This window comes from Anarrhichthys ocellatus, unplaced genomic scaffold (genome assembly GCF_004355925.1).
Source record: "Anarrhichthys ocellatus isolate YVR2014 unplaced genomic scaffold, GSC_Weel_1.0 scaffold15, whole genome shotgun sequence".
Classification (NCBI taxonomy): domain Eukaryota; kingdom Metazoa; phylum Chordata; class Actinopteri; order Perciformes; family Anarhichadidae; genus Anarrhichthys; species Anarrhichthys ocellatus.
The window spans coordinates 5,097,671-5,120,938 of NW_022280045.1; the positions used below are offsets into that span (position 1 = coordinate 5,097,671).

At 41.4% G+C, this 23,268-nt stretch overlaps 3 protein-coding genes across 6 annotated transcripts in view; 1 reads left to right on the top strand and 2 right to left on the bottom strand.

The window, feature by feature from the left end:
* Nucleotides 1–3,354, bottom strand: part of mul2 (mitochondrial E3 ubiquitin protein ligase 2) — a 4,975-nt gene extending 1,621 nt beyond the window's left edge. The window contains exons 1-5 of the mRNA XM_031854874.1: nucleotides 3,037–3,354; nucleotides 2,092–2,236; nucleotides 1,775–1,862; nucleotides 1,563–1,683; nucleotides 3–33 (exon numbers count right to left, since the gene is read on the bottom strand). Of these exons, the coding sequence (XP_031710734.1) occupies nucleotides 3–33; nucleotides 1,563–1,683; nucleotides 1,775–1,862; nucleotides 2,092–2,208 (357 nt within the window). The 5' untranslated portion in view covers nucleotides 2,209–2,236; nucleotides 3,037–3,354. The remainder of the gene's footprint in view (nucleotides 1–2; nucleotides 34–1,562; nucleotides 1,684–1,774; nucleotides 1,863–2,091; nucleotides 2,237–3,036) is intronic.
* alg3 (ALG3 alpha-1,3- mannosyltransferase) lies at nucleotides 3,111–8,472 on the top strand. Its single transcript, XM_031854995.1, has 9 exons — nucleotides 3,111–3,390; nucleotides 4,422–4,521; nucleotides 4,616–4,763; nucleotides 5,021–5,181; nucleotides 5,351–5,471; nucleotides 5,584–5,789; nucleotides 7,067–7,143; nucleotides 7,310–7,454; nucleotides 7,579–8,472. Exons 1-9 carry the CDS (start codon nucleotides 3,111–3,113, stop codon nucleotides 7,757–7,759), a joined length of 1,419 nt encoding a protein of 472 aa, XP_031710855.1. The 3' UTR covers nucleotides 7,760–8,472.
* Nucleotides 8,473–8,532: 60 nt separating this feature from the next.
* vwa5b2 (von Willebrand factor A domain containing 5B2) lies at nucleotides 8,533–20,907 on the bottom strand. Of its 4 annotated transcripts, none has more exons than XM_031854990.1 (22): nucleotides 20,829–20,907; nucleotides 19,239–19,405; nucleotides 18,477–18,692; nucleotides 17,364–17,589; nucleotides 17,081–17,238; nucleotides 16,715–16,846; nucleotides 16,510–16,634; nucleotides 16,215–16,391; nucleotides 15,994–16,104; nucleotides 15,206–15,408; nucleotides 14,050–14,164; nucleotides 13,325–13,510; nucleotides 13,027–13,243; nucleotides 12,593–12,930; nucleotides 12,167–12,404; nucleotides 11,734–12,087; nucleotides 11,507–11,644; nucleotides 10,887–11,015; nucleotides 10,759–10,809; nucleotides 10,183–10,294; nucleotides 9,872–9,995; nucleotides 8,533–9,776 (listed from the first exon to the last, which is right to left on the bottom strand). In XM_031854990.1, exons 2-22 carry the CDS (start codon nucleotides 19,375–19,377, stop codon nucleotides 9,015–9,017), a joined length of 4,251 nt encoding a protein of 1,416 aa, XP_031710850.1. In that variant the 5' UTR covers nucleotides 19,378–19,405; nucleotides 20,829–20,907; the 3' UTR covers nucleotides 8,533–9,014. The 4 variants fall into 4 exon arrangements, with proteins under 4 accessions (XP_031710850.1, XP_031710853.1, XP_031710854.1 ...); XM_031854993.1 differs by having other exon boundaries at nucleotides 19,239–19,408; nucleotides 20,829–20,897; XM_031854994.1 differs by lacking the exon at nucleotides 10,759–10,809.
* Nucleotides 20,908–23,268: the final 2,361 nt, after the last annotated feature.

Below are 23,268 nucleotides of genomic sequence, written 5' to 3' on the forward strand. Positions count from 1 at the left end.
ACTCTGTGGTGCAAGACTCGTTCACTGTCCGTCCTGCAACATGTAGAGGGAGGAACATGAGGTCTTTTTAGTCTACACATATGATGACAAAGACAAAATATCATATACATTGGAAATTTGGGGTTGCCTCATTGTAACATAAATATACAAACAATTGGAGGAAACTAAGTGGCATCATTTGAATATTATCAGATCCAAACAGAAGAGTCCAAAGCCAAGTCATCCTATATGGGATAACCATAGAAGCTCAGATATTTCTGAGAGCTCCAAAATATCCAGCTTACGAAAGTGCCAAAAAAGGCAAAAAATATATTCCTCCCTACTACTCTCCTGCACATCTCTTCATATTTAAATACACTTGTCACTTTTACATTACACTTGTTTACAGTCCTGTTATCCGTTTGTCGTGCACTTTATTTTATATTCTTTTAAATTCTATTGTAAATTTTAATATGTTTCTATTTCTTGCACTGTTGATTGTTGTTTATTGTTCAATGTTATTGTCTAATGTTATGCACCACCTGCCATGACAAATTCCTTGTATGTTACATACATTGGCAATAAACGATTCTGATTCTGGTATGGATACCTCATATTGGCCAGCACTCAGTAAAAACACAAACACATAATTAAGAGCAAAAATATCACATATTTTCATGATTCAGCAATCTGATTTTGTGGGGTATCCTGATAGCCACATGTTAAGTAACTAGTCTAAAAATCGGATCAGCACAAAAGAAAAAAATAAGCAAATATAATTTTTAGAGATCCCTGTTTACATTTTTTTTGCCGATCATTGAAGATCCAAATCGGCAGATACAGATACCTTTGTTTGATTATAGCAGCTGGTCTACGAGGCTCCAGACTATGTTTTTTTGCCACCGCCCCCAAAAATCATTTCAACCGCTCTGAAGTCAGTTTAAACCATCAAAAATGTTACATGTTATCCATTTACTTTGTTGTAGTAATTTATAATGTTTTTTGTTCTTCATAACAACTTACAATTCAAATGATGAGGAAATAAAAGATTGTATTTTTATTAATTAAAACTAATTCTGTCATTCGTAGTTTTAATGATGTATTATAAGCTGCTTAGAGCTAGTGTTAGGAAGTTAAACAGCTCATAATTCATCATTAATATCTATTTATATTGTTGTGAAAACGTCTCCTTCAAACAACTGGATTTATTCAAGTTTCTCAGCAACACTACATTTTACAAGATCACATGTGAACACACTTCGTCCAATACTCATTTTCACTGAACCGAGCCTGAACACATCATAATCTAACTGAGCGGAACCTTCGTTCTCATTTTGTCAATTTAAACAGATTAGTTGTTTACTATGTAACATTATCAAAGATCTGAGACTAGAAAAGCATGAATGACGATGTCCTGATCGCATATTTTACAGATTATTGGCAGCTGACGATCGTCAATTAAACTTTATTTCACACTGTGATAGTTAACGTTAAACTGTCCACTATCACATAAAGGTAAAGAGGAAGTATCACGTATGCTATCATAACAATGCTAGGTATTTTTGTCTTGATAGATTTCTCACCAAGTGTGTGATAGGCTGTTCCACACTAGCCTGTGTTCTCTCAACAGGAATTTCTGCAACACTCCGACAAATTCTTTTTGGAAGTGGCTTGTCAGAGGCTCACCTGCTGGTTGCACAGCACCTACAGTATGCATATACACATGATAGATAATAAGAGACAAGGACATTATACACATTTTTCAGTGTAAAAAAATCTGTGACACCCTGTTTACCTTCAATGACAGCATACTGTAGACACGCTCCTGGAGTAACTTTCAAGATGTCTTTGAGTTTTCCATCTATGGTGAAGTGTGGAGCATCCTGAGAACATAACACACATGTACACGCTGTATATGTAGTACACATACTTTAGTGACAGAAAGAGGATTTCAAGCAGTGTGTGAAAGCTAAAGATTGTTTACATGGTTTCACAACTAATCCCATTCCTCCCGATGGCTTGAACAGCATGAAAACACAAAATTACACTTTCAAAATAAAACAATAAAACCGTATGTAAGATCATATTGATTACACATGAAAAACAACTTACATCAAGTTTATCTAGTGTCGTCCGGCTCTTCCTATAGAGATAGTAACAGATGCCTGAGAGGGCAAGGCTGGCCCCAAGACACACTGCCTCTGTAACCTCCATAGGAAATCCATCCATTCCCTCTGAGCCTCCTGTCGCTGCAAACCTGTACGAAGGTAAAAAAAAAAAAAAAAAAAAGGATGGTCTTATGTCCTATTAATGACAAAAAAGTGCATGTTGCTGCGCATTTTTAAAAGGGACTCAATGCAGTGTATAAGTCTATAAAGCACCTCATAGTGCTTTAAGTTGGTCATCATCAACCCCAAATGTAACACATGTAAGCTGTCATGTGAGGAACATGCAGACAGCATCAAGTCCTACTGATGGAAAGTGATGAGCAATGGAATCAGACACTTCAATAATTATTGTAAAGTTGCAAACAGAGCTAGAAATAAATAAAGGAAAATGATACATGTCAAACTTTACACTTGGGTATCATGGAATTTGAATTTACCCCTTGCATTAATGAATTTGTCAGCTGTTTAGTGTAGTGTAGCTTCTTGGTGTTGACATTCAAAATATGTCAGTTGACAAGGAATAGCTACCACATGTTTTGCAATTAAATGTACCTATATGTTACGCTAACTAGCTTGGTATTTGCAGCAGTCCCAAAGCAAAGTCAACGATACTGCCTTTGTTAAAAGTGCCATTAAAACATGGCACATTGTATATCATGTGAGCGTACCGCTTGTCACACAGAGTATTTCAGTGAGAATATGAATTAAAATATTGGTTAGCTAAAGTTAGCTGCTAGCAACTAACGCTACAATGAGACAGGGGAAGAAGTAGTGACCTCGAACCACTTTTTATGACAACATTAGCGTTATTCAACCATGTGAGCAACAGTACATGGTGTATAAATATCTTCACTGTCTAGTACGATTAATTATAAATTAGTTTTTGTACCTCAGAGAAACCAAGCTGCTCTCAAGTTGACATATTCGTTTGACCGGTGTTGTTGCCCATGTCACGTGACGTAGATGATGACGTTGCAGGACTACGTATTACTGCGCATGTCCGTTGCAGTCTCTCTGTCTCTCGCCGTCGCAGCCACTGTGGTCGCTTCATACGCCGCCGAGATGGCAGGAGGTGTGCGGAGAAAATCTCCGGGTTCCCCGTCCGCACTGTGGGGGAAACTTCACACACTGTGGCAGGACAAACATATGGTCCTGTTCAAGACGGAATACACGTTACTGGTCGTCTCAGTGTTGTGGTTCCTAGAGATCGGGATCAATGTGTGGGTCATACAGAAAGTAGCATGTAAGTAGCTGCGCGGCTAGTTAACATGCTATGGTGCTTTGTCATTGTTCTGAACGTATCTGAACGCTAAGTAGCTAGCATTAGCAAACCTACTAACTTACTCTGCCACCTGTCAAAGGGAATTTTCTGCCCTTGCATGACCACATAAGATCGTCTGTTCTGTTACAGTGTTGAACGCCATTTATTATTTTTCAGCAACTTCTATCAAAAACATGCAGCTAAACAAGCTACTTTTAACGACAACAACGTTAATCTGAATTTGCAGAAGCATGGTAATAACTGCCCACTGATAACATACGTTAACTCCTGTGTTCCAGGCATGATTATGTCATAGTTTATTTTGACAAATTTACTTCTTTGTCTGATATAAGGCTGTAACAATTAATAATAATTGATTAGTTAATTAATCTCATCAATTAATTTGGATCAATCAATAAATTCTTTAAAATGTCAATAGTGATCAAAACTTCTGTTTTCTTGGTTCGTCCCATCAACAGTCCAGAATCTAAAGCTATTAAATAAATAAAAAACTGCAAATGTTCACAGTTAGGAAGCTGGAGCCAGTGAATGTTTGACATTTTCTACATGTTAACTAACTAAAATGATATTTCACACACAATATGGCTCACTGATCAATCAACTAACCCTTTCAGCACTAGTCCACAGTCATGCTGAAAGAGTTTATGATATGATATTGATGAAGCGTTTTAGTCAATTATGAACCAACAATTTGCAGCTTCACAAATGCAACGAGCTGGTTTTATTGATATGGAGGTTCCATATCAAAAGATGAAGACTTTTGGATGTTTTTGGATGTCAAATAATTAGTTATAGGACTTTGGACCAACATATTTGATGGGCATTTGTCATATTTTTAAAAAAAGTATAGCCAAAGAATATTAATTATATTCAGTAGAGAAAAAAACGATGATGTTGGTACAGTTTTTTATATATATATATATATAACAACACAGCACTGACAGTAACCTTCCCCATCGCTCACAATCCCCGATTCCTGCTCTTTTCTGCAGACACCGAGATAGACTGGAAAGCCTACATGGATGAAGTAGAGGGAGTCATCAATGGTACCTACGACTACACCGAGCTTAAAGGAGACACCGGCCCGTTGGTGTGAGTTTCAAAGGTTTCATGTGATGTAGGTCTCTCTACCCTGTAGTTACATGTGGTTTTCAGTGCAGGATAAATCAGCACCTCGTTGTTGCAGGTACCCGGCTGGCTTTGTCTACATCTTCACAGCGCTCTACTACATTACCAGCCGTGGGGTGAACATCCGTCTGGCCCAGTACATATTTGCTGCTTTCTACCTCATCACACTGCTGCTCGTCTTCAGGGTGTACCACCGCACTAAGAAGGTCAGTCTGTGTAACTAAAGCCTCAGTTACCATGTGGCCTTATACAATTTGCTCACTAAACTGTAGTGTTGTGCTTGTGAGGCCATTGAGTTAGCATTAAACTATTTCTCTGTACTTTTTACTTTTTAACTTGAATATTCTGTATATATGTCTATAATGTATGCCAATACCCAATTTCTTGTTGAAACACCAATGAGTGTAGTTTCCCTTTTTATTGCCATAATTATATATTTCTTTATTTCTTTGTATTTTCCCAGGTTCCTCCCTATGTGTTCTTCTTTGTGTGCTGTGCTTCTTATCGGATACACTCCATCTTTGTTCTGCGTCTCTTTAATGACCCTGTGGCCATGATGCTGCTGTTTGCAGCTGTCAACCTCTTCATGGATGGATACTGGACTCTGGGCTGCGGCCTTTACAGGCAAGTGTGAACTCCTTAACAGCACAATGCAGCTTTTCATGTGATGGCTTTCTGTGGAGGAAATAGTTATCTGCTGTGTAATGTATGTAAATATTCAAACATACAGTTATTTGTTTTGCCATGTGTTGCATAATGTAATAACAACCTAATCTTCCTCTCTTTCTGACAGTTTAGCAGTGTCTGTGAAAATGAATGTGCTCCTTTTTGCTCCGGGACTACTTTTGCTCCTCCTGTCTGAGTTTGGTCTAATCCGGACAATTCCCAAACTTTGTCTGTGTGCAGGTATACAGGTAAAAGATGACCTATGACATAAAACCAGGGATGGTTTAACTGGCATATTTTATTAACAATGTCCAGTATGGTCAAGCATCATCTCGAAATGAATCTGTCTTAATATCACAGCTTCTGCTAGGTCTGCCTTTCCTCCTGGAGAATCCCATGGGTTACATGAGCCAGGCGTTTGACCTTGGCCGTCAGTTTATGTTCAAGTGGACGGTCAACTGGCGCTTCCTGCCAGAATGGCTCTTCTTGAATCGGTACTTCCACTTGCTCCTGCTGACTGTCCACCTGCTAGCCCTGCTGCTCTTTGCTCTCCACCGTTGGAAGAGGTGAGAGAGACTTTGGCTGTGCCAAGGTTACCGTTGGCCAGGGGCGTTTCTAGGATTCAAAGAAAGGGGGGGCTTAGCCCCAAGGGGAGTGGCATGTTTGCGCGATTTGTTTTTGGGGCCCATTTGGGGCCGCGGATATCCATTGTTTCAGACAGTTCATAGATTGGTTCAATCAGAAAGAGTATGATTTTGCTCTGTAGTTTTGCTTGCATTCAGTATATGATAACACAAGAGACAGAATTTGAGGGTCATAGTGAAATATGACAACACAAATGTGAACTTTTCTCAAATAAGGAATATCCGCGTCACTCCCAAATCCTAATTCTTAAAGGGACCGCACACAATGGATGGAGAATGGACCTGACAGTGTCAACTTTACATCGTTAAGTATGATGATAGGCTATTGGATTGTAATTTGAAGGGGGAGAAAACATACAAACCAGAACGCACGCACATATGTAGCATGTTAGAGTTATAAATAACTTGTCCATGTGAGAAACAATAGTTTAATTTAATGACATCACCATTTTTTTTTAAAGCCAATAATGCCAAATTATTTGGGGGGCTGAAGAACATTTGAGGGGGGCTTCAGCCCCCCTAAAATAGGCCTAACGACGCCCCTGCCGTTGGCCTTCTAGTTTGACTTGAGCTGAAATAAATCAGGAGTTAATGTCATGACAGTTTTTGTTCCACGACACAGCAGTCAGTAGTTTATCTCATGGACCCTGATATATCCCAGATGTTTAGATGAAGCGTGAGGATGGTATGAATATTGTCATAATTAATCATCTGCGATGCAGAGACAACAGTGTTTTGCTTGCCACCACAATGACTCTTAAGCAGCATGGCATTATGAGACAATGCAACAAACTGTCATGAAGAAACACAAAGATATCTCAACAGCATAGAAGCCCTTTGTGAAGTGACCTTTACTGTAAAATACATATCTACACTACAACCTATCTCTGTATTCTGCTGAAAAATGCATTTTGGCAATTCAAGTCTGTGGGTTATCCACTGAATCAAATGTAGTCTTTTGTTGCAGAGGAATGATGCCACTTTTATATTTTAAATGTTGTGTTACTATTTTAGGGCAATCTTTATCATTGATTGAAGCCAGTAATGTGCTTTATGAAAAAGATTGTGCTACACACATCTTTTAGGTCATCAGTCACAGTTTTTCACAAATATGACTTTACAGTTAAGGAAGGTGTTAACATGTGCTATATTGATTTATATTTTGCCATCTACTAAAAGTAACTATTTTCTCTTACAAGGCCAGGAGAAAGCATCTTCGAACTGCTCAAGGACCCAAGCAAGAGGAAAACACCTGCTCAGAAGATCCCTGTTGATCATATCCTTTTGTTCCATTTGAATCTACTCCTGTATTGTTCCTTAAAGGACAAATCAGCATTGTCATTATAACTTTTACTGCTGGGTGTCTGCATGATATTGGTCAGAGAGTAAATGATATTTTTAGTATTCCCTGGCTTATGTATCAGACCTTAACAGAAAATCACAGATGGTGCTGATTCTGTTCAGCTCTAACTTCATTGGCATGTGCTTCAGTCGTTCGTTGCACTACCAGTTCTACGTCTGGTACTTCCACACACTGCCTTACCTGCTCTGGAGCGGAGGAGTCAAGAAGATGGCCCACCTGCTCAGGTAAGAGGGCGTCTACATACTAAGCTACAAGTTATATTTTTGATTAGTTTTAGACCTACAGCATAGCACATCACCAAACGCTCGATCAAATGTTGATGCTATATTGTTTTCTCCTTGTGTTCAGGGTTCTTATCCTGGGTCTGATCGAGCTTTCGTGGAACACCTACCCCTCTACAAACAGCAGCTCCGCCGCCCTCCACGTCTGTCATCTCATCATCCTCCTCTGTCTGTGGCTGGCTCCGCCGCTGCCTTCCGCCCCAGCAGAAACACAAGAACACACACCCGTCAAGGACAAGCGCCAGTGAGCCACAGCCTGATTGGTCAATATTTAAGTCTAATCAGCTGCTGAACAGCCTCCACCACCCTCCTCTGATCCTCACACCGGTGCAGAGTGAGGTCACAGGGATAGACTGTGTTGTAAGTGAATACAAGGAGCCATTTAATGCTTCACATCTCAGCTAACTATTAAAGTGAAGGAAGATAATGTGTGGGTGCGGTCGGCAGAGAGATGCCTACATGATGAAGTAGTCCCTTGCAGTTTAAAGATATGAAACGAGAAAGAAAATAGTGATTCGCAGGTTTCATGTTCAGATTCAAGAGTGGAGTAGAGCGCTAAGAGGAGATTGTGACTTTCAACAGGCCAAGTCATTTTTCCTTTACTTGATATTCTGATATTATAAAAAAAATAGAAAGACATCATTGATATGTTACAGAATTTGAACGTAGCACCAAAAGCTTTAAATGAATTGCAATCGGGCAGTAGGCTGCAGCATTTCCACTTGTTGCAGTATTCTTCAGTAGAAGGCCAAAAATATTATCCAGTAGTTGTATAATTCTACACAAATGTGTAAAACTAAGCCGTAGACAATCATTGCTATTTGTCTGATCTGTTACATAATTGATTCATCTTCTGTTGTAAGTGGCTCACTTCACTAAGTACATGTAATGTGAACAGTTGGCAGTATAGACTGAGACCGCAAACGCATGACATTTTATATTAAACAGAGATGCCACTTTACCTTGAAGTTTCTTCTTCTTCTTCTTTTATGTATGTTTTTGTTACATATTACAACAAATGTATGAATTCCACTGTTTTTTTATTTTATTTTCCCAACATTCATTATTTAAAGTAAGATTTCATTAGTTTATCAAATAATCATCCTCATAATCAAAATGATACTCATTCAACACTGACTGTGATTATACGTTTGGCAAAGTAGCTGACTACATATAGACTACAAAAAGCCCATTCAGGTGGTCAAGGCATTGTTGTGATTGCATAAAGCAATATACAGATTTAGGATCAAAGGCCACTTGGTCTGTCATTTGAGATTATTCTTTCGACATAAATATAAAGTCTTAAATTGATTTTTTTTAAAAAGTCATGTGCAACTTAATATTTGAATGAACTTGGCACTAGGTTATAGTATTAGTTGATCCTGCAGATAAAATACAGGATTCCTCGTCTATGTAGAGACGTCCCTTTTTAGGAGTCGTTATCGGTAACAAATTATTATGCTAATCTGTAGATCGGACTCGGTTTCCTCAGAGATCATTGTCTCACATATTATTTGGGTTATAACACAACATGTTGAGCTTGATGTTCTCGTCCCAGTGGCGCAGCAGCAGGAACAGCTGTCTGGCAGCTCCCTTCAGCCCTGCCGGGTCCACTCCCTCGGGCAGCTCCTGACAGCGCAGCCAGAAGTCTGCTTTTGCTGCCACCAGCTCCCACTCCATGAAGTAGCCGGCACAGCGGTGCTCGAGCCAGGCTAGAGCCACAGCTGTGGCCCAGCTCGAGCCCTCCAGGTCCTCTAGAGCCAACTGGCTGTTCCCTTGGAGATCAGCTGGCTCTATTGAGGACCCTTCACATACATCCGTCTCTGATCCACGCCCGCTATCTGCCTGGCCGTGGCTCAGGCTCTGAGAGGGTCCGACAGATAGCTCCAAGGAGCCCTCCTCAGAGCTGGGGAGGTCAGGGGGCGAGGTGACAGGGTCTCGGTCAGACGGGTGTCTTCGGCGTAGCCTTGGTTCCAGCATCAGGGGAGTGTCGTCTGGAGTGTGGTGGAAAGGAGGGGCAGTTGGTTTGGCAAGGGAGGAAGAAGAAGGAGAAAATGTTACATGGTGGCTGGTAGGAGCACCAGAAGGCTTGTTAGAGGCGGATAAAGACGGAGCACTGGGAGATGTGCAGCGGAATGGCGGGCTGAGACTGCGGCGGTGGAGGCTGTAGGGTGAAGCCCTTTTCAGGCGGTCCAGGGGGATCTGGACACAGTCAGAGTAGATCTCTGTCAGAAGAAAAGCTCCCGATGCCAGCTGCAGATGCACCTGATTAGACACCATTTAGACACAGATTAATAAATGTCTTTGCACACTTGTGTGTGTATTTAAGTGTAGATGTTATCCGTGTCTGCACAGCTCACCAAGGGCAGGTAGTCTGGAGCTTCAGTTTCAGGTTGCTTCTCCGTCTCTGCGGACAGACAGTGGGACTTGAGAGGAACCTGCTTTCCTGATGAAATGGAGGACCTGAGTCTGCCCAATGGAAATCTGGAATATACAGAAGAGGTTGGATTTTTGGCCTTTGAATATCCATACATTTGGATGTAGACATAATACACACCCCAAACAGAAAGTTTGCTCTCTGAAGTAACTGGAGCACAAGCACTGCTACGAAGTCCCCTTTACACTGTAATGCCACATTCACAAGAATTATAATTTGGAGTGAAACTTTTACCTGGCGCCAAAGAAGCTTTCCATTGACTTGCTCTCGATGGATCGCTGTGAACGAGTGCATGAGGCACCTGTCATTGCTGGCGCTGTAGCAGAGTACGCACTGCCCCCTACATCTGAGAAAGCAGTGTGGGATAAAACATAAACAGTATTGTGTCAGCACAGTGATAACGTGATGTTTGTGGTTGTATTTAAAGGTTCAATTCACCCTTTACATGACATAGACCTAAAAAACATTTTTGTCTTGCTCAACATTTTGGGCTATTTTTTTCTGGAAGAAAATGTTGCTTTTAAAGTTTTTCAATGCTGCAAGTTTAAAGATCCATCGGCTTTCTTTGCATTGGGGTGAAGACGGAAATCTTTTTTTGTTCTTTCTGTAATTTGGGTAAATTGATCCTTTAAGGACTACCTCAGGGGTTGCGGGTGCGCATAATCAAGTCAGGAGAGAGCGGTTCAGATTTTTCTCCTTCAGTAAAGACTCACCTTGAGATTTGAATGAACTTTCTGATAAGACACCTCTAAGCTCGAGACTACACTCGCACTACAATGTTTTTTCACTGATCGAGTCGACAATACTTACTAGAGTCCCAGGATGTAAGGCTACAGGGTGAGGCAGGGGTGTCATCTCTGTCTGAGAGATACAAAGATTGTTGATGACCTAAAGTCTTGAAAACAGAAATGGGTGCTGGTATCATTCAGTCTGTCTACCTGTAGAGTTCCAGGCGTCCTCGACCTCTTCACTGTCTCTGCTGGTGCGCCGTCTGCCTAAACCAACAGAATACACCCTCTGCTTGCGACTACCTGATTGGGAACTCCGGCTGTTCCCCAAATGCATTCCTACACGCACACACACGCACACACACAGACAAAATTGTGTTATTGACTAACTTTACCCTGGTGTAAGAGATCAAATCAGTATTTTCCTCATCATTTTAACATTATGCAACAGGCATTGCAAACGATTTTAGACTATGAAGGTTATGATTTATGTGGTGCTGGTTGAAACTATGTACTTGTCCCCACAAAAATAAATATTAAAGGTGCACTCCAGTGAGCATTAGTATCATTAAGATGGGAACTCACGAGAAACGCATAAAAAAAGGAATGGTCCAAAACTAAGAAGCGGTGGCTAAATTATATCCTGATTTATAATCCAGGCTGTGGCTCAAAAACGAAAAAACACTTAATCCTAAAATTCCCATAATGCAACACTGAAGCATCTTTAAACAGACCCTTGCTGCCTAATGAATGCCAACATCTTTCAAACTGCACGTACCAAGTTCTGAACATAGGGTTTCAGTTAAAAATGGATTGGTAGTAAGCCACACCTGTGTTTTGGACGTCCGTGCTGTCCTGCAAGCATTTGTTGGGGTTGCTATCAGTGATAGTGAAGGCTGTGTACATGCAGATGATGTTACAATGCTTACTGGTCTGGATAGCCTTCATGCGGTATCGCTTTGCTGAACCTAAGAAACAGTAAGGGGTAGACAGAGCGTATACCAAATAACTTAAGGTAACGTGATATAAACGTTTGAAGTAGTTAATTAAGCCTCACCATGTCCACAGTCGCTCTCTTTCTCTGCCATCTTCTCAAAGTCCCTAATAACTGAGCGAGCAGTCAGTTGGTGAATGATCTCATCCCATGTTTCCCCTCCTTTTCCTTCTTCCCCTGCTATTCCTCCTCCTTCTCCACATCCCTCAACTCCTGGTGACTCCTGGACGTCAGGGGTCCAGAGGTGCCCCAGGTCCACGGTAACCTCCCAGGACACGGGTCTGCCGCTCAACAGGCCATGAATGAGCGAGCGGCATTGACCTGGCGGAGGATCCTCCGGTGGTGCAGCAGTGAAGAGGTACTCTGGGTCTGTGAAGCTGTCCCAGTCCAGAGGAGAAGCAGGGAACAGGAGTCCATCTGAGGGTCAGAGTGAGAAAGAATAAATATGTGTTGGAGGCAAAATAGTAATCCTGCTTTTCTTAGAACTATAGCGCACTAGAGTCAGTGAGGCTTCGGCGGGACAGTGTGCCTCTCGATGGGGGCTTTGTCTCCCCATCGCTTTCGTCCAGTCTCCCTCCCAGCGTTTGGTCGAAGGAGACCCTCTCCAGAGCTCTCCTCAGGCGATGCATCTCCAGCTCGCCCTGGGGGGACGAGAAACTCCGTGCTGCCATGGTTGAACGGGCAAGTACTTTATGTCTCCTACGAGACTCCTCTCCTCCATCCAGAAGCTCACTCTGGTTGTATAAGAGGGAAAAGCAACTGGGTTCAAAAAAAAGTAGGTTAGACTGCTATTTTATTTTTCCTTGCAACCACATATGTCTATATTTAAAATATGTTGGGGATCTGTTTGTACTGTATCTAGTTGTGATATTTTGTACATTACAGTACTTCTATGATGTGTATACAGTACTATCAATTGCACCTTTTCTGCCCCGTTATCGGGGGTTTCTGTTGAGAGGTTTTGCTGCCATGCAGAGTCTGCCCAGCGAGACAGGGACGACCTCTGTTCTGGAGGGGGCATCTTTTCAAGGCCTTGGGGTAGAGACCCAGTATCCAGCACTGAACCAGAGGAGTGAGGGTCCGGGAGAAAGACCCCGCCTGCAGAGTCAGAGTTGGACGAGGCGTGTATGTGTGAGTGGGACTGTGTTTGAAGACTCCGCTCACTACTGAGGGAGCAGCGAGTAAGGACGTACTGCTCCTGGATATATGAGCTCTCCTGGATCCTCCTCCTCACGTCACTGGACCAGTCTAGCCCCACAACTATAGAGCGGATAAAAGCCCAACATGAACCACAATGGTATGAGGTGTCCAGTCTTGATTTATACTCACTACAAGATCCACTGATGATTGACTGACCTGGGCTGGTTCCAGGATCTGTGTTTTTGGCGCAGGAGAACTCAGAGGAGATTTCCCTGGAAATCTCCCTCAGCGCCTCCTCCAGGTTGGCGCCATCGGCACATGTCACCACAGGCATTAACTCGGCGGCAGGGGAAGGTGAAAGCTCATCATTTGACTGTCCAAAAACTGAACCCGTGGAGCCTCGGTGTACACCTTTATAGCCGCGTCCTTGAGACTATAAAAAAGTTAGATTAGATATCTGCTTTTCTATGCAGACACACACAGACGTAATTTTAAAGAATGTAGTTACGTGTACCTCTGTCCTTTTTGCTTTGAAATTCGTCATATCATATAGGGTGCAATATCCAATTAGACGATTCCCAGGGTAGAGCGGAGGGATTTCATTGGGGGAAAGAAAAGCTTCCATGTTTTCTGGCAGATACCAGTCAATCCGTACGTCAGTCAGCACAGGTTCAAAGGCCTTTTTCAGAGACTTTATTAACTGATGAGATAGATTGATCACATTATTTATAAATTGAAGGCTTTACAATTCATTTGTACAACTGAATAGTGGCCAGTGGTGCAAGAAGTACTCAGATTATAAGTAAAAGTACCAAAACATTCATGTAAAATACTCCAGTGTTGCATTCAAAATTGTACTCAAGTAAAAATACATAAGTATCATCAGCAAAATGTACTGAAAGTATCAAAATCAAAGTACTTGTGCAGAGAAATTGCCCATGTGGTATTTCATTATTAGTAGTAAAACTGATTCCTCATTGTGGACTAAAAGTAGTAATTTAATGTTGTAGCTGTTCAAGGTGTAGCTAGTAAGTAAGTAAAGTAGAAAAGTATACTTAAGAAGGGTACTTGAGAAAATGTACTTTACTTTTCACTGCTGATGGCTTGTGATATGCAGAAAGGCAAATGTGAAGAACTAAATCTGTATGTATTTATCTCGTAAGAAAGTAAGCTCATGCTTATAATTGTTCTGCAATCTATATTTCTTCCAATAGGTGGCAGTGTTGCATTGCTGCTGACCTTGGGCTGAAGTCTCTCCTCATCATCCAAGAACTCTGTCGTCCCTCCTGTCAGTTTGGCAACGCCCTGCAAGAGTCTCCTGCAGGCTCGAGGCCCAAGGCCCAGGCCAAAGCATCTGCATAGATGATACAGTTCTCCATTTTCAAAATTAAATTAAAGTTATTGTGTTACAGCGTAGTCTTTGATGCACTGCCTGCACTATATGTACAATGTGCTCTGGACTTGTGTTCCCATATAAACAAATCCACTACGAGCCTTTTGCAGCAACTCAGTATCTATTTGTGAAACCCTAATAGCATACAAAGGCTTCCATGTGTCTAAGAAAAGAGAACATTTGGAGTCATTAAAGACAAATAACTGTTATTTTGGTACTCAGAGGGATCACAAGCCATTTGGCTAATTGGGAGTTTGAAAAGAACAGGGGACAGAATAATTGAAAGGGCTGAGATCCTGCTTGTGTGCTGTCTCTAAAAACAGCAAGTCAGTCTGGTTGGCCAGATACTGTTTGCACTACCTGAATAACAAGACAGGAAACCACAATGATTTAAATACAAGGCCTATTTTTGTGACTACATGTAGTTAGACTGACATGTAACAGTCCTTCATTGAAATGAAATGTATTGAGAATAACGAAAGATTTACATAGTATGCGAAGGGACAGCAATACAGTGGAGAAAGACAGCCTATCAGGAGAATACTAATGAGGGATAAATGGAGTTATTGTGCATTGCTGAAGGGCCTCAGGACAACCTGAGGGGCGTGTCTCTTACTGCAGAGGAGAGCACTTAACGGGATTACTGGGCGGGGGAAAAAAAAATACCTCAGCCCTTTCTTTTCTTTCTTTCACAGTGCTTTGGTCTCAGTTCTTCAAGATCAAGATCACTGTTTGCTTGTCTCTTCCTCTCCTTCCTCCTCCAGATGGTGTCTCTTTCATATTTATCACCTCATTCTGCCTGCACTCACTGCACTCCATTCCTCTCTGCTTCCTTGTCACACGCCAGCCATAGAATAAATCTTTGGTAACTAGTTGTTCGACTTAATGTCCGTTTTGTGTGTGTTTTTGCCTCAGATTGGATATCCACCTTGTGCCTCGCTGTACCTTTCCTCACACATGATGGGTCAAATATCTAATTGCAGATAGGTTTAAGCTCATTACCTGCCAGCGCATGTGTTTCTTCGGACCAGCTCCAGCACTTTAGCCACATTGCTGATGGATCCATCTGTGATAATGAAGACCTGGCGAGGATATGAGCGCTGCATTGGCTGCTGGTACACCCAGGACAGCGCCCCCAGCAGGTTGGTGCCTCGCATGTCAGCTCTCATCCTCTGGGTGTACTCTAATGCCTGCATTAGAGTGACCTGAGGCAGAGAAGAAGAAAAGCAAAGATGCCATCAGACCTACAGTAAAGGTGGGAAAAGCAAGCATCAACCAACAACATCTGTCCAACTGCTCGACGCTGCCTTGCAAACATCACCCATGTTGTCAAGATTCCCCAATTAGCCTGTGAGGGTGGCAAAGAATTGAATCGGCAAATCTCTAATAAAGAGAGAGCAAACACACATGCATTAGCACCTGCCTTCACACCACCTCGAATCACACTTTGGACAAACATGCCCGACAGGCGAGGAGATGGAAGGACATCTCGTGCCTTAGTGAAAATGCATGAAAGGTCACCATATGCTCAGTAATATGTGGAACGACTGTTTGTCCTTGCAGCCCCTGGTCTGGAAAAAACCTGATACTCTGCTACTAAGGCAACGCATATTGCCTGATTAGAAGCTAGACAAAATAGAACAGATCGTCCAAAATGGGCGAAAAACATCTGCTTTCCATAAACATGAAAGCACATGTTAACAATAACATGATTTGTTTCACTGAAAATCCTATAAACAAGGCAGATACAGATAATTATCCAATCTATAAGGTTACTGCATCAAACTAACATCAGTGCAGAGCTTGCTGGAGGTGAACAGAGGCTTGATGGTGGTTCCAAAGCCCACAACGTTGAGCATGGTGCCAGAGGGGAGACTCTTCAATGCCACCACCATGGCATCCTGTGGAAACATGAAGGGACAGACAGGATGGAGCCAGATCAACATACGTCTCTAAATGTCAAGACTAAAATCTGGTTCAGTGGTACGTTTTCATCCTGCCTGCAGCTCACCTTTACATGGTGGATGTTGGTGCCACTCATGCTGCCGCTGCGATCAACAAGGAACATCAGTTCTCTGGTGGCTTTGTGCAGCTCCAGAGGTTCACGCAGCAAGTCGGGACAGAAATTGAGCATCAAGACGGGGCTGCTCAGAATGTCCTTGTGGTATCGCTTCCTCACAAACTCCAGCTGCAGGCCAAGTGGAACATCAGCATGTTTTTATGCAGTAACACCGTCAGAGTACATGAATAGGGACACTTGTGAGATTACAATGGTGAATAATGAAGCAGCATGAGTAATCACTAACCTTCCTCTCAGGTTGGGAATCTTTGCGAATGCAGCGAATGAAATCCCGACGGGAGTAGATCTGCTGTTCGTACTGGCTGAACGAAAGCCTGCCTCGCTCTAATATGACCAATGGGCTGTGAGGTTCTGTGGAGGAGGTTTGTTAATTGAAGTCACATTCAGGTATTGGGGGGGGGGGGAAGTAGGTACACTTTTCAACTACTCACCACTGAGGTGCAGAATGATCTCTATGTGTCTGTCAAACGGATGCTCTTGTGCCAAGGTGATGTAGGTCGCAGAGGCACTTTGGGCACTGGGGTCTGCATCTGCCCTCAGAGCGTGAGTGGGGCTCTCCAGTCCTATAAACCAGTTTAGGAAGAAATAAAGACAAGCTAATCATTGGTTATATGCATTTATGATAAGTAATGATTACTTTTTTTTTTACTGTCGAGGTGACTGAGTCCTCAGTCTATCCTTTGGATTTTGTGTTCTGGCTGTGCTTGGATTCAGGCCCTCTCTGTAAACCGTTCATTTTATTTCGTAATGAGATTGCCCACCATTCTAATACATCACAATGACTCAGTCAACCGTACCGGCCAGTAGGCAGGCCCCTCTGACCAGTAGCTGGAAGTTCAGTTCATAAGGTGCCAGGTTGGCAGCTGGACTGGTGAAGATGGAATAGGCACACTGCTGCTCAGAGTCTAGGGCCCTGTCTTGTTTTCCTGAGGTGGCACCAAAGCAGCTGGTTGGCCTGAGAAGGAGAGAAATGTAAAGTATTTCGGAAAACAAAATACAGTGGTCAGTTACATTTAATTCATTTAAAAGGATAATGTTCAGTACAATTGTGTTGCCAGAGTTGTTTTTTGACATAAATACCCAGTTTCTTCAGATTTCCCCCCGTTTTCACTCTTGCTTGGAGTCATCTGGCCAGTGACGATTGGTGTCAGCAATGTGGGGTAGACAATGCTGATTGCTCCATTTTCTAATGTGGGGAGTTCGAGTGTGGTGCTTATGATAACGGACACTATATCCATGGGGCCAATGACGCCTGTGCTCACGATGAAGGTGGTTCTTTCAAGGTCTTCGTCCAGGATGAGATGTCCTAAAGCAGAAATACAGCAGTTACTCAGATCATACAACAACTCAAAAAGACATAGTGGACAGAGGCGGGCCTAAATCTCATCTTTTTTTTATTTTATAAAAAAAATAAAAGGCCCTCCCATCATCTTTATTTTTTAGATCCTTCTTTAGACACTACAGTGCCCTCTCTCCATATCTCAAAATAATGTATTTATGGCAAACACATCAACAACATATATCATAATAAAAATATCAAAAGACATTTGCTTTAGGCAGCACCTCCAAAGAGCACACCGTTAAATGCCAAAATATATATTAATTATCTTGTTAATTACTTGTAAATGAAAGTCCAGTAATGCATGTCAAGATATTTTATTTAATCAATCCCACAAGAGATGAATAACATAGAATGTACCGCTGGGACGAGAACATTAAAAAGACATATTTTTCTAACTACCTTCCCTTCAAATAAATAACAAACAAATAAACTGAACCCCTAAGAATTTTGTACAGTGACAAATATAAAATCACTCATGCCTTGAAATGAAATAAATAATCTAAGATTGCAAAAGGGTTATTTGAATCTGTGTTGTGTTGGCTGTATTGGAGAATGTATTCCATGCACATGATATCACCGTTTCCAATAAAATACTCCCCACTTCAAGTTGATATACGTTTGTACTAAGTGAACGCCCTATCACCATTAGGCAGGCAGCCAAATCTATTTGCCTCCCTCAACTGTCTGTCCTAAGAGCGGATAAAACAGGACAGAAAAGGGACTGTGGCTACATTTGTATTCATGCAGACACCAGATCATTACAGCAGTAGGCAATGGTCCACATTACATTATCGTACAAATGACCATTTTTATCTACAAAGAAAATACAGGGAGTCTCCTCCCATCCTCACCGTTGGTGCATTGCATGTCAAGGCTGGAGCTCCCACAGCAGCCCCACTCCCGGCCATTCCCACAGTGGCCTTCAAGACCAGATCCAGGGAAGCAATCCGAACAGCAGTCCTTAAGCTTCCCTCGGCTCTGTATCTGGACCCCCACCAACCGGCCCGCAATCACAGCCTCAAAGCCGACCACAACCTCCTTTTCCCCGAGAGGGTACACAAAAACACCTGGATGACCAAAAGTGTTTGACACACAAAACAATAATGTCAGACTTTTGCATGAATTTAGAAAGCAATCAAACTACATAACATTTAAGTACAATATATCTTATACGGGCATGATAAATATTGACTGTTGCTTACTGTTCACATGTTTGGTGTCTGACCAATTTTGGTGCTGTTACATTTAAATGCAACTTTTGACAACTTTTAAGCTTAGATTGACTTTAAAGTGTTTTGCTCTTGATATAATAAATGTTTGAATTCTCTAATGCAACCTTTCTTGTTGTAGGTGTTATTTGTGGTGTTCCTCAAGGATCAATCCTCATCCCTCTTCTGTTGCAATAATGCATTTTGTTACCTCACACCGACAACATCCTGTACTTCTGTTTTGAAGCTTGACTAAAGTAAAACAGTTTACTTTTCTTCCAACTCAAACCCATCTCAACTTCTTCCTTTTTCTGATTTGCTGACATATGGAGTCAAATACAAATGCAATTCCATTCAAAATACAGTTGTTATGATTATTACTTGTGCTAAGAGTGAATCATGTACCTTCTACAGACTCCATGTCAGCATTAGCATAGGTAAGGTGTGCAGTGATGCCCAGGGAGCAGCCGTTGGCACAGGACTTGATGCAGGAGGCCTTGAGTAGCAATGGTTCCCATGTAGAGCAGTTTCTCAGTCCCACCATCTTTCCAGGGCAGCAACACGCCTCTATTCTGCTGGTTGCATGAGAACACAGCTAAGGGAAATAGTCTGAGCAGGCAGGAAGAAGAATATGTGAGTGTGCATTTAAATTCTCTCATTTTTCCATTCACAGAGCAATCCCAGTAATCTCTGTAAATCAGACCTGATATTTGCTGCATTAATTAAAATGTCCATTGGTTTCACATTTTGTATGTATACTGCATACGCCTGCCAGATATCTATAATGTATGTACACATCAGCTATTGGACATGTAACCAAGCTATCTCCTCTCCTCAGGCTCTTAGCAACCAACTGTGATAGTTTGAGTGTAAGAGGCTTCGTCAATCATTAACTTTGCATGTCAGCACTTACTCCACTACGCATCATGCCTATCATATGCGATCAGTGGCCGACCTGTATGCAAATATATGTAAACTTACATCTACCATCTAACTCTTACTTAATTGCACTCTTCGTTAACTGCAAGAACCTAGACAGTAAGAAATGATTGACTATACTCTTCTGATCTTTAACGGAAATTTGGTAACAAAACAAACCAACAACTAGACCCATTTTCCTTTGGAGTTTCCATTTATATAACTCAAGCTGTACGCAATAATTCTTCGTGACTGATCACTTAATAACTTTAAGTGCAGCAGGTGCAAAGACCAGTGTGCAGATTGCAGCTTAGCGAATGGTAGACTGCACAAAACTGTGTGTATGTGCATTTGTGTGCGCGCTCACACGCGTATAGTTGTTCGTGCATGTGTGTGTGTGTGTGTGTGTTTGCTGTGGTCCAGGTAATGGCTTTTTCACATCTACCTTTTTAACAAGATCAACAGCCTCCATCTGGCTACTGTGCTCTCAGCTCATAACAGGCAAATAATAAATGCCTGGTTGGTTAAAGAAGGACAAATTGATGCTGTCACTATACACACTAAAGTAAGTACAACATCACACCCCCCCTGTAGACGGCTGAGACTTACAGCTTTGGCAAAGCTGATGAATAAGCCAGACAGTGTGCTCAGCTTTATCAGTGAGACAAAAAAAGCAGATAATGACTTCTTTAAACATTATTAGTTGGTTGTGTGTGTGGTTTTACTTACAGTATGTCAACACATGGTACAGAATTAATGATGTAAACAGTACCCATGCACCTAATCATGAAGTTCTGTCTGAAATTCGAATGCAAATATCTACCAAAAAACAACAACAATCAGTAACACATTTTTGATGAATTGCAATGTAACTATAGCAGCTGTTATAGAAGTAAAACATTCAAAGTAAATCAAGATCTTACAAAAACATTTTGCATTTTTGAGCTTTAATTATTCTGTCTGGGTGTTTGCAGTATCATAGCTGGCCAAGAGTTAGCTCTGGGCAACACTGCAGTCCCCTTATGTTATGGTACAAGCTTCAGATAACAAGCAAAAGAATCATACAGGAACACTTACTGTTCAGTGTCTGATAATCTGCCTCTGTGTCCAGTGTCTGCATCACTCCACCATCACATCTGCTCCCAGTGACACAACGGTAGGAGTTTTCCTGGTAACAGATACTGCTCTCTCCTCTCCCTCTCCCCCTCTCTCTCTCTCGCTCTCTCTCTCTGTCTCTCTCTCTCTTTCTCATTCCACTAATCCACCAGTTTTCCCTACAAGGACAACAATCATTTCACAGAGAGTCATATATTCAGAAATATGATTTTACAAATATAGTACAAAACAGTTACTAAATATTAATATAATTTGCATGCACTAAAAGACCATTGCTGGTCTAACCTGGTATGAGACATCAAAGCCAAAACTGGAGTAAATGTAAAATATATTTTCAGTATCAGTATATACTAAAATGCCAGTTTTAGAAAGCATGGAAATGTCATTTCTTTATAAGTGAAATGTCCTCTGCTTACCGGCTTGGACCTGAACCACAGAGCTGATCAGAAAGTATGACCCTGAACCTGCTGTTCGGTTACAAGCTAACACATAACGGTAAGTGAGGCAGAGCCTGCTTCTCATCCAGACAATTGGCTGTGATGGTAGCAGCACCATAATTCATGGCTAATGGCTTGGCCAGAAAGAGGAGGGGAGTTATGTGTTCTTCCTCTCCCAACAGGTCAGTCAGACAGCAGCAGCAGGCGTGGGTAGGTGAGACCAAAAAAGAAGCTGCTGTTTGTCCCCTATTCTCCAGTTTAGTGGGTCCAATGCTACAAACTTGAAAAACGAAAAAAAAACATAAGGAATGGCAAGCAAGTAATCGACATATGACCATGAATAACTAATGTTACTGTGTGTTGCTTTTTTATCTTCTTTTATTTATGAATCTAAACGTAATCAAAGCATCATATTGTTCTTGTTATTCCTCATTTAATATACTGTATATAGTCTTTATTATATACCAATGTTTGCAATATAACAGAATAGCAAAAGTGTTTTATTTTCATTAATTCCCTCTATGACACATAAGTGATCAGGCTGACTTGTACTGATCAACATCTATGTTTACATTAATCATTGTTTACAATAATCATTGTAGCAATTGCTTTTCTTTTGTTATCAATTTCTTCTTAATGTGTGCAGAAGTTGTAAAATCCATTAAATGTGTTATTGCTTTATCTAATTTAATTTTCCTTCATTTTGCCCAAACATTTTTTTTACGGTGGAAGTTTCCATTGATGACTTTGATTTAGTACGCCCCAGGATGAAGGTAACATTGGTAAAACAGAAGATTAGCATAAGGAGTACCAAAATAATTGCCTAATCTGAAAGGGCAGTAAATCATTATTATATTGCTTTTAGGACAAGTAACTGGTAATTAAAATATATTCAAAAGTTTACCCCATTAAAAGGCCACTAAAACCAGAATACACAAGATTGTTTCTCTGATTATTTTTTTATTTTATTATATGGCACATGGTTGGTTTGCAAGTGTGTGTGTGTGTGTGTGTGTGTGTGTGTGCGTGTGCATGTGTGTGTGTGTGTGTGTGTGTGTGCATGTGTGTGTGTGTGCGAGCGACAGGAAGACAAAGAGAAAGAAAAGGACAGCTAGGTTCAGAGAAGTGGAATTCCTCCTTTTGACATTTCATCTGGAAGTCTGTTTTGATGTTCATGTTGTGACATAACACTGAAATCCTCTCTTAGTGTGAGTGAGAGTGAGTGAGTGAGTGAGAGAGAGTGAGTGAGTGAGTGAGTGAGTGAGTGAGTGAGTGAGTGAGAGAGAGTTAGTCAGTATTTTCAATGTGTCTCATACTGCCTCCATGTGGCCTTTTACATTTTCTCTATTTCTATTATTGTCTTTAGTCCCTGGAGAAGGAATTCAAGTCAATTATAATCTTCGCTTTTTAAATGCTCTTTTGGCTAGTTCAGTTAAGACTGGGTTTGCACCATAGACTGCATATGAAGATATAAGCTCTCTCTCTCTCACTCTCACACTCTCTCGCTCTCTCTCGCTGTCAATATTCTGCTGACTGTGCAAAGAGCTAATAAAGGCATTACTGATCTAGCAGAAGATAAGCCGGAATCAAGTAATCAAATGTGTGATCCTATAAAACTGACTCTTTTCACTCTGTTATATATCCATGCATTCAGGGGTCTGCTAGTGTTACCTCAAATCATGCAGAACATAGCAGGTCCAGCAGAGGGTAATAACTCTGCCAGACTGGACTGGAACTCTATTAAAAGAAGTTCCAATACTGTGACACTAGATGTCAGCCTTTTTCTCCCTTTTCAGCTGTCTGGTGCTCCAAACAGGAGCTATATTCAACGTGTAGTTTTGTCAATGGCACATGTTGATTAATTGCATCGGTATAACAAGCTCATTCTGTTTCTGTTCATTGTGGCTTTAGGTGTAAATAGTGTGAGGCTGTGTCTTAACCACCAGCAGGTGGACAGAGTCAAT

Coding starts and splice junctions, on each gene's coding strand:
- alg3 (XM_031854995.1), top strand. CDS start 3,111: ATGATGACGTTGCAGGACTACGTATTACTGCGCATGTCCGTTGCAGTC. Junction 3,391..4,421: donor GGTCATACAGAAAGTAGCAT/GTAAGTAGCTGC, acceptor TCTTTTCTGCAG/ACACCGAGATAGACTGGAAA. Junction 4,764..5,020: donor TGTACCACCGCACTAAGAAG/GTCAGTCTGTGT, acceptor GTATTTTCCCAG/GTTCCTCCCTATGTGTTCTT.
- vwa5b2 (XM_031854990.1), bottom strand. CDS start 19,377: ATGGTGGGACTGAGAAACTGCTCTACATGGGAACCATTGCTACTCAAG. Junction 10,295..10,758: donor CCTTACATCCTGGGACTCTA/GTAAGTATTGTC, acceptor CTGCTTTCTCAG/ATGTAGGGGGCAGTGCGTAC. Junction 9,777..9,871: donor CTCCAGACTACCTGCCCTTG/GTGAGCTGTGCA, acceptor GTGTCTAATCAG/GTGCATCTGCAGCTGGCATC.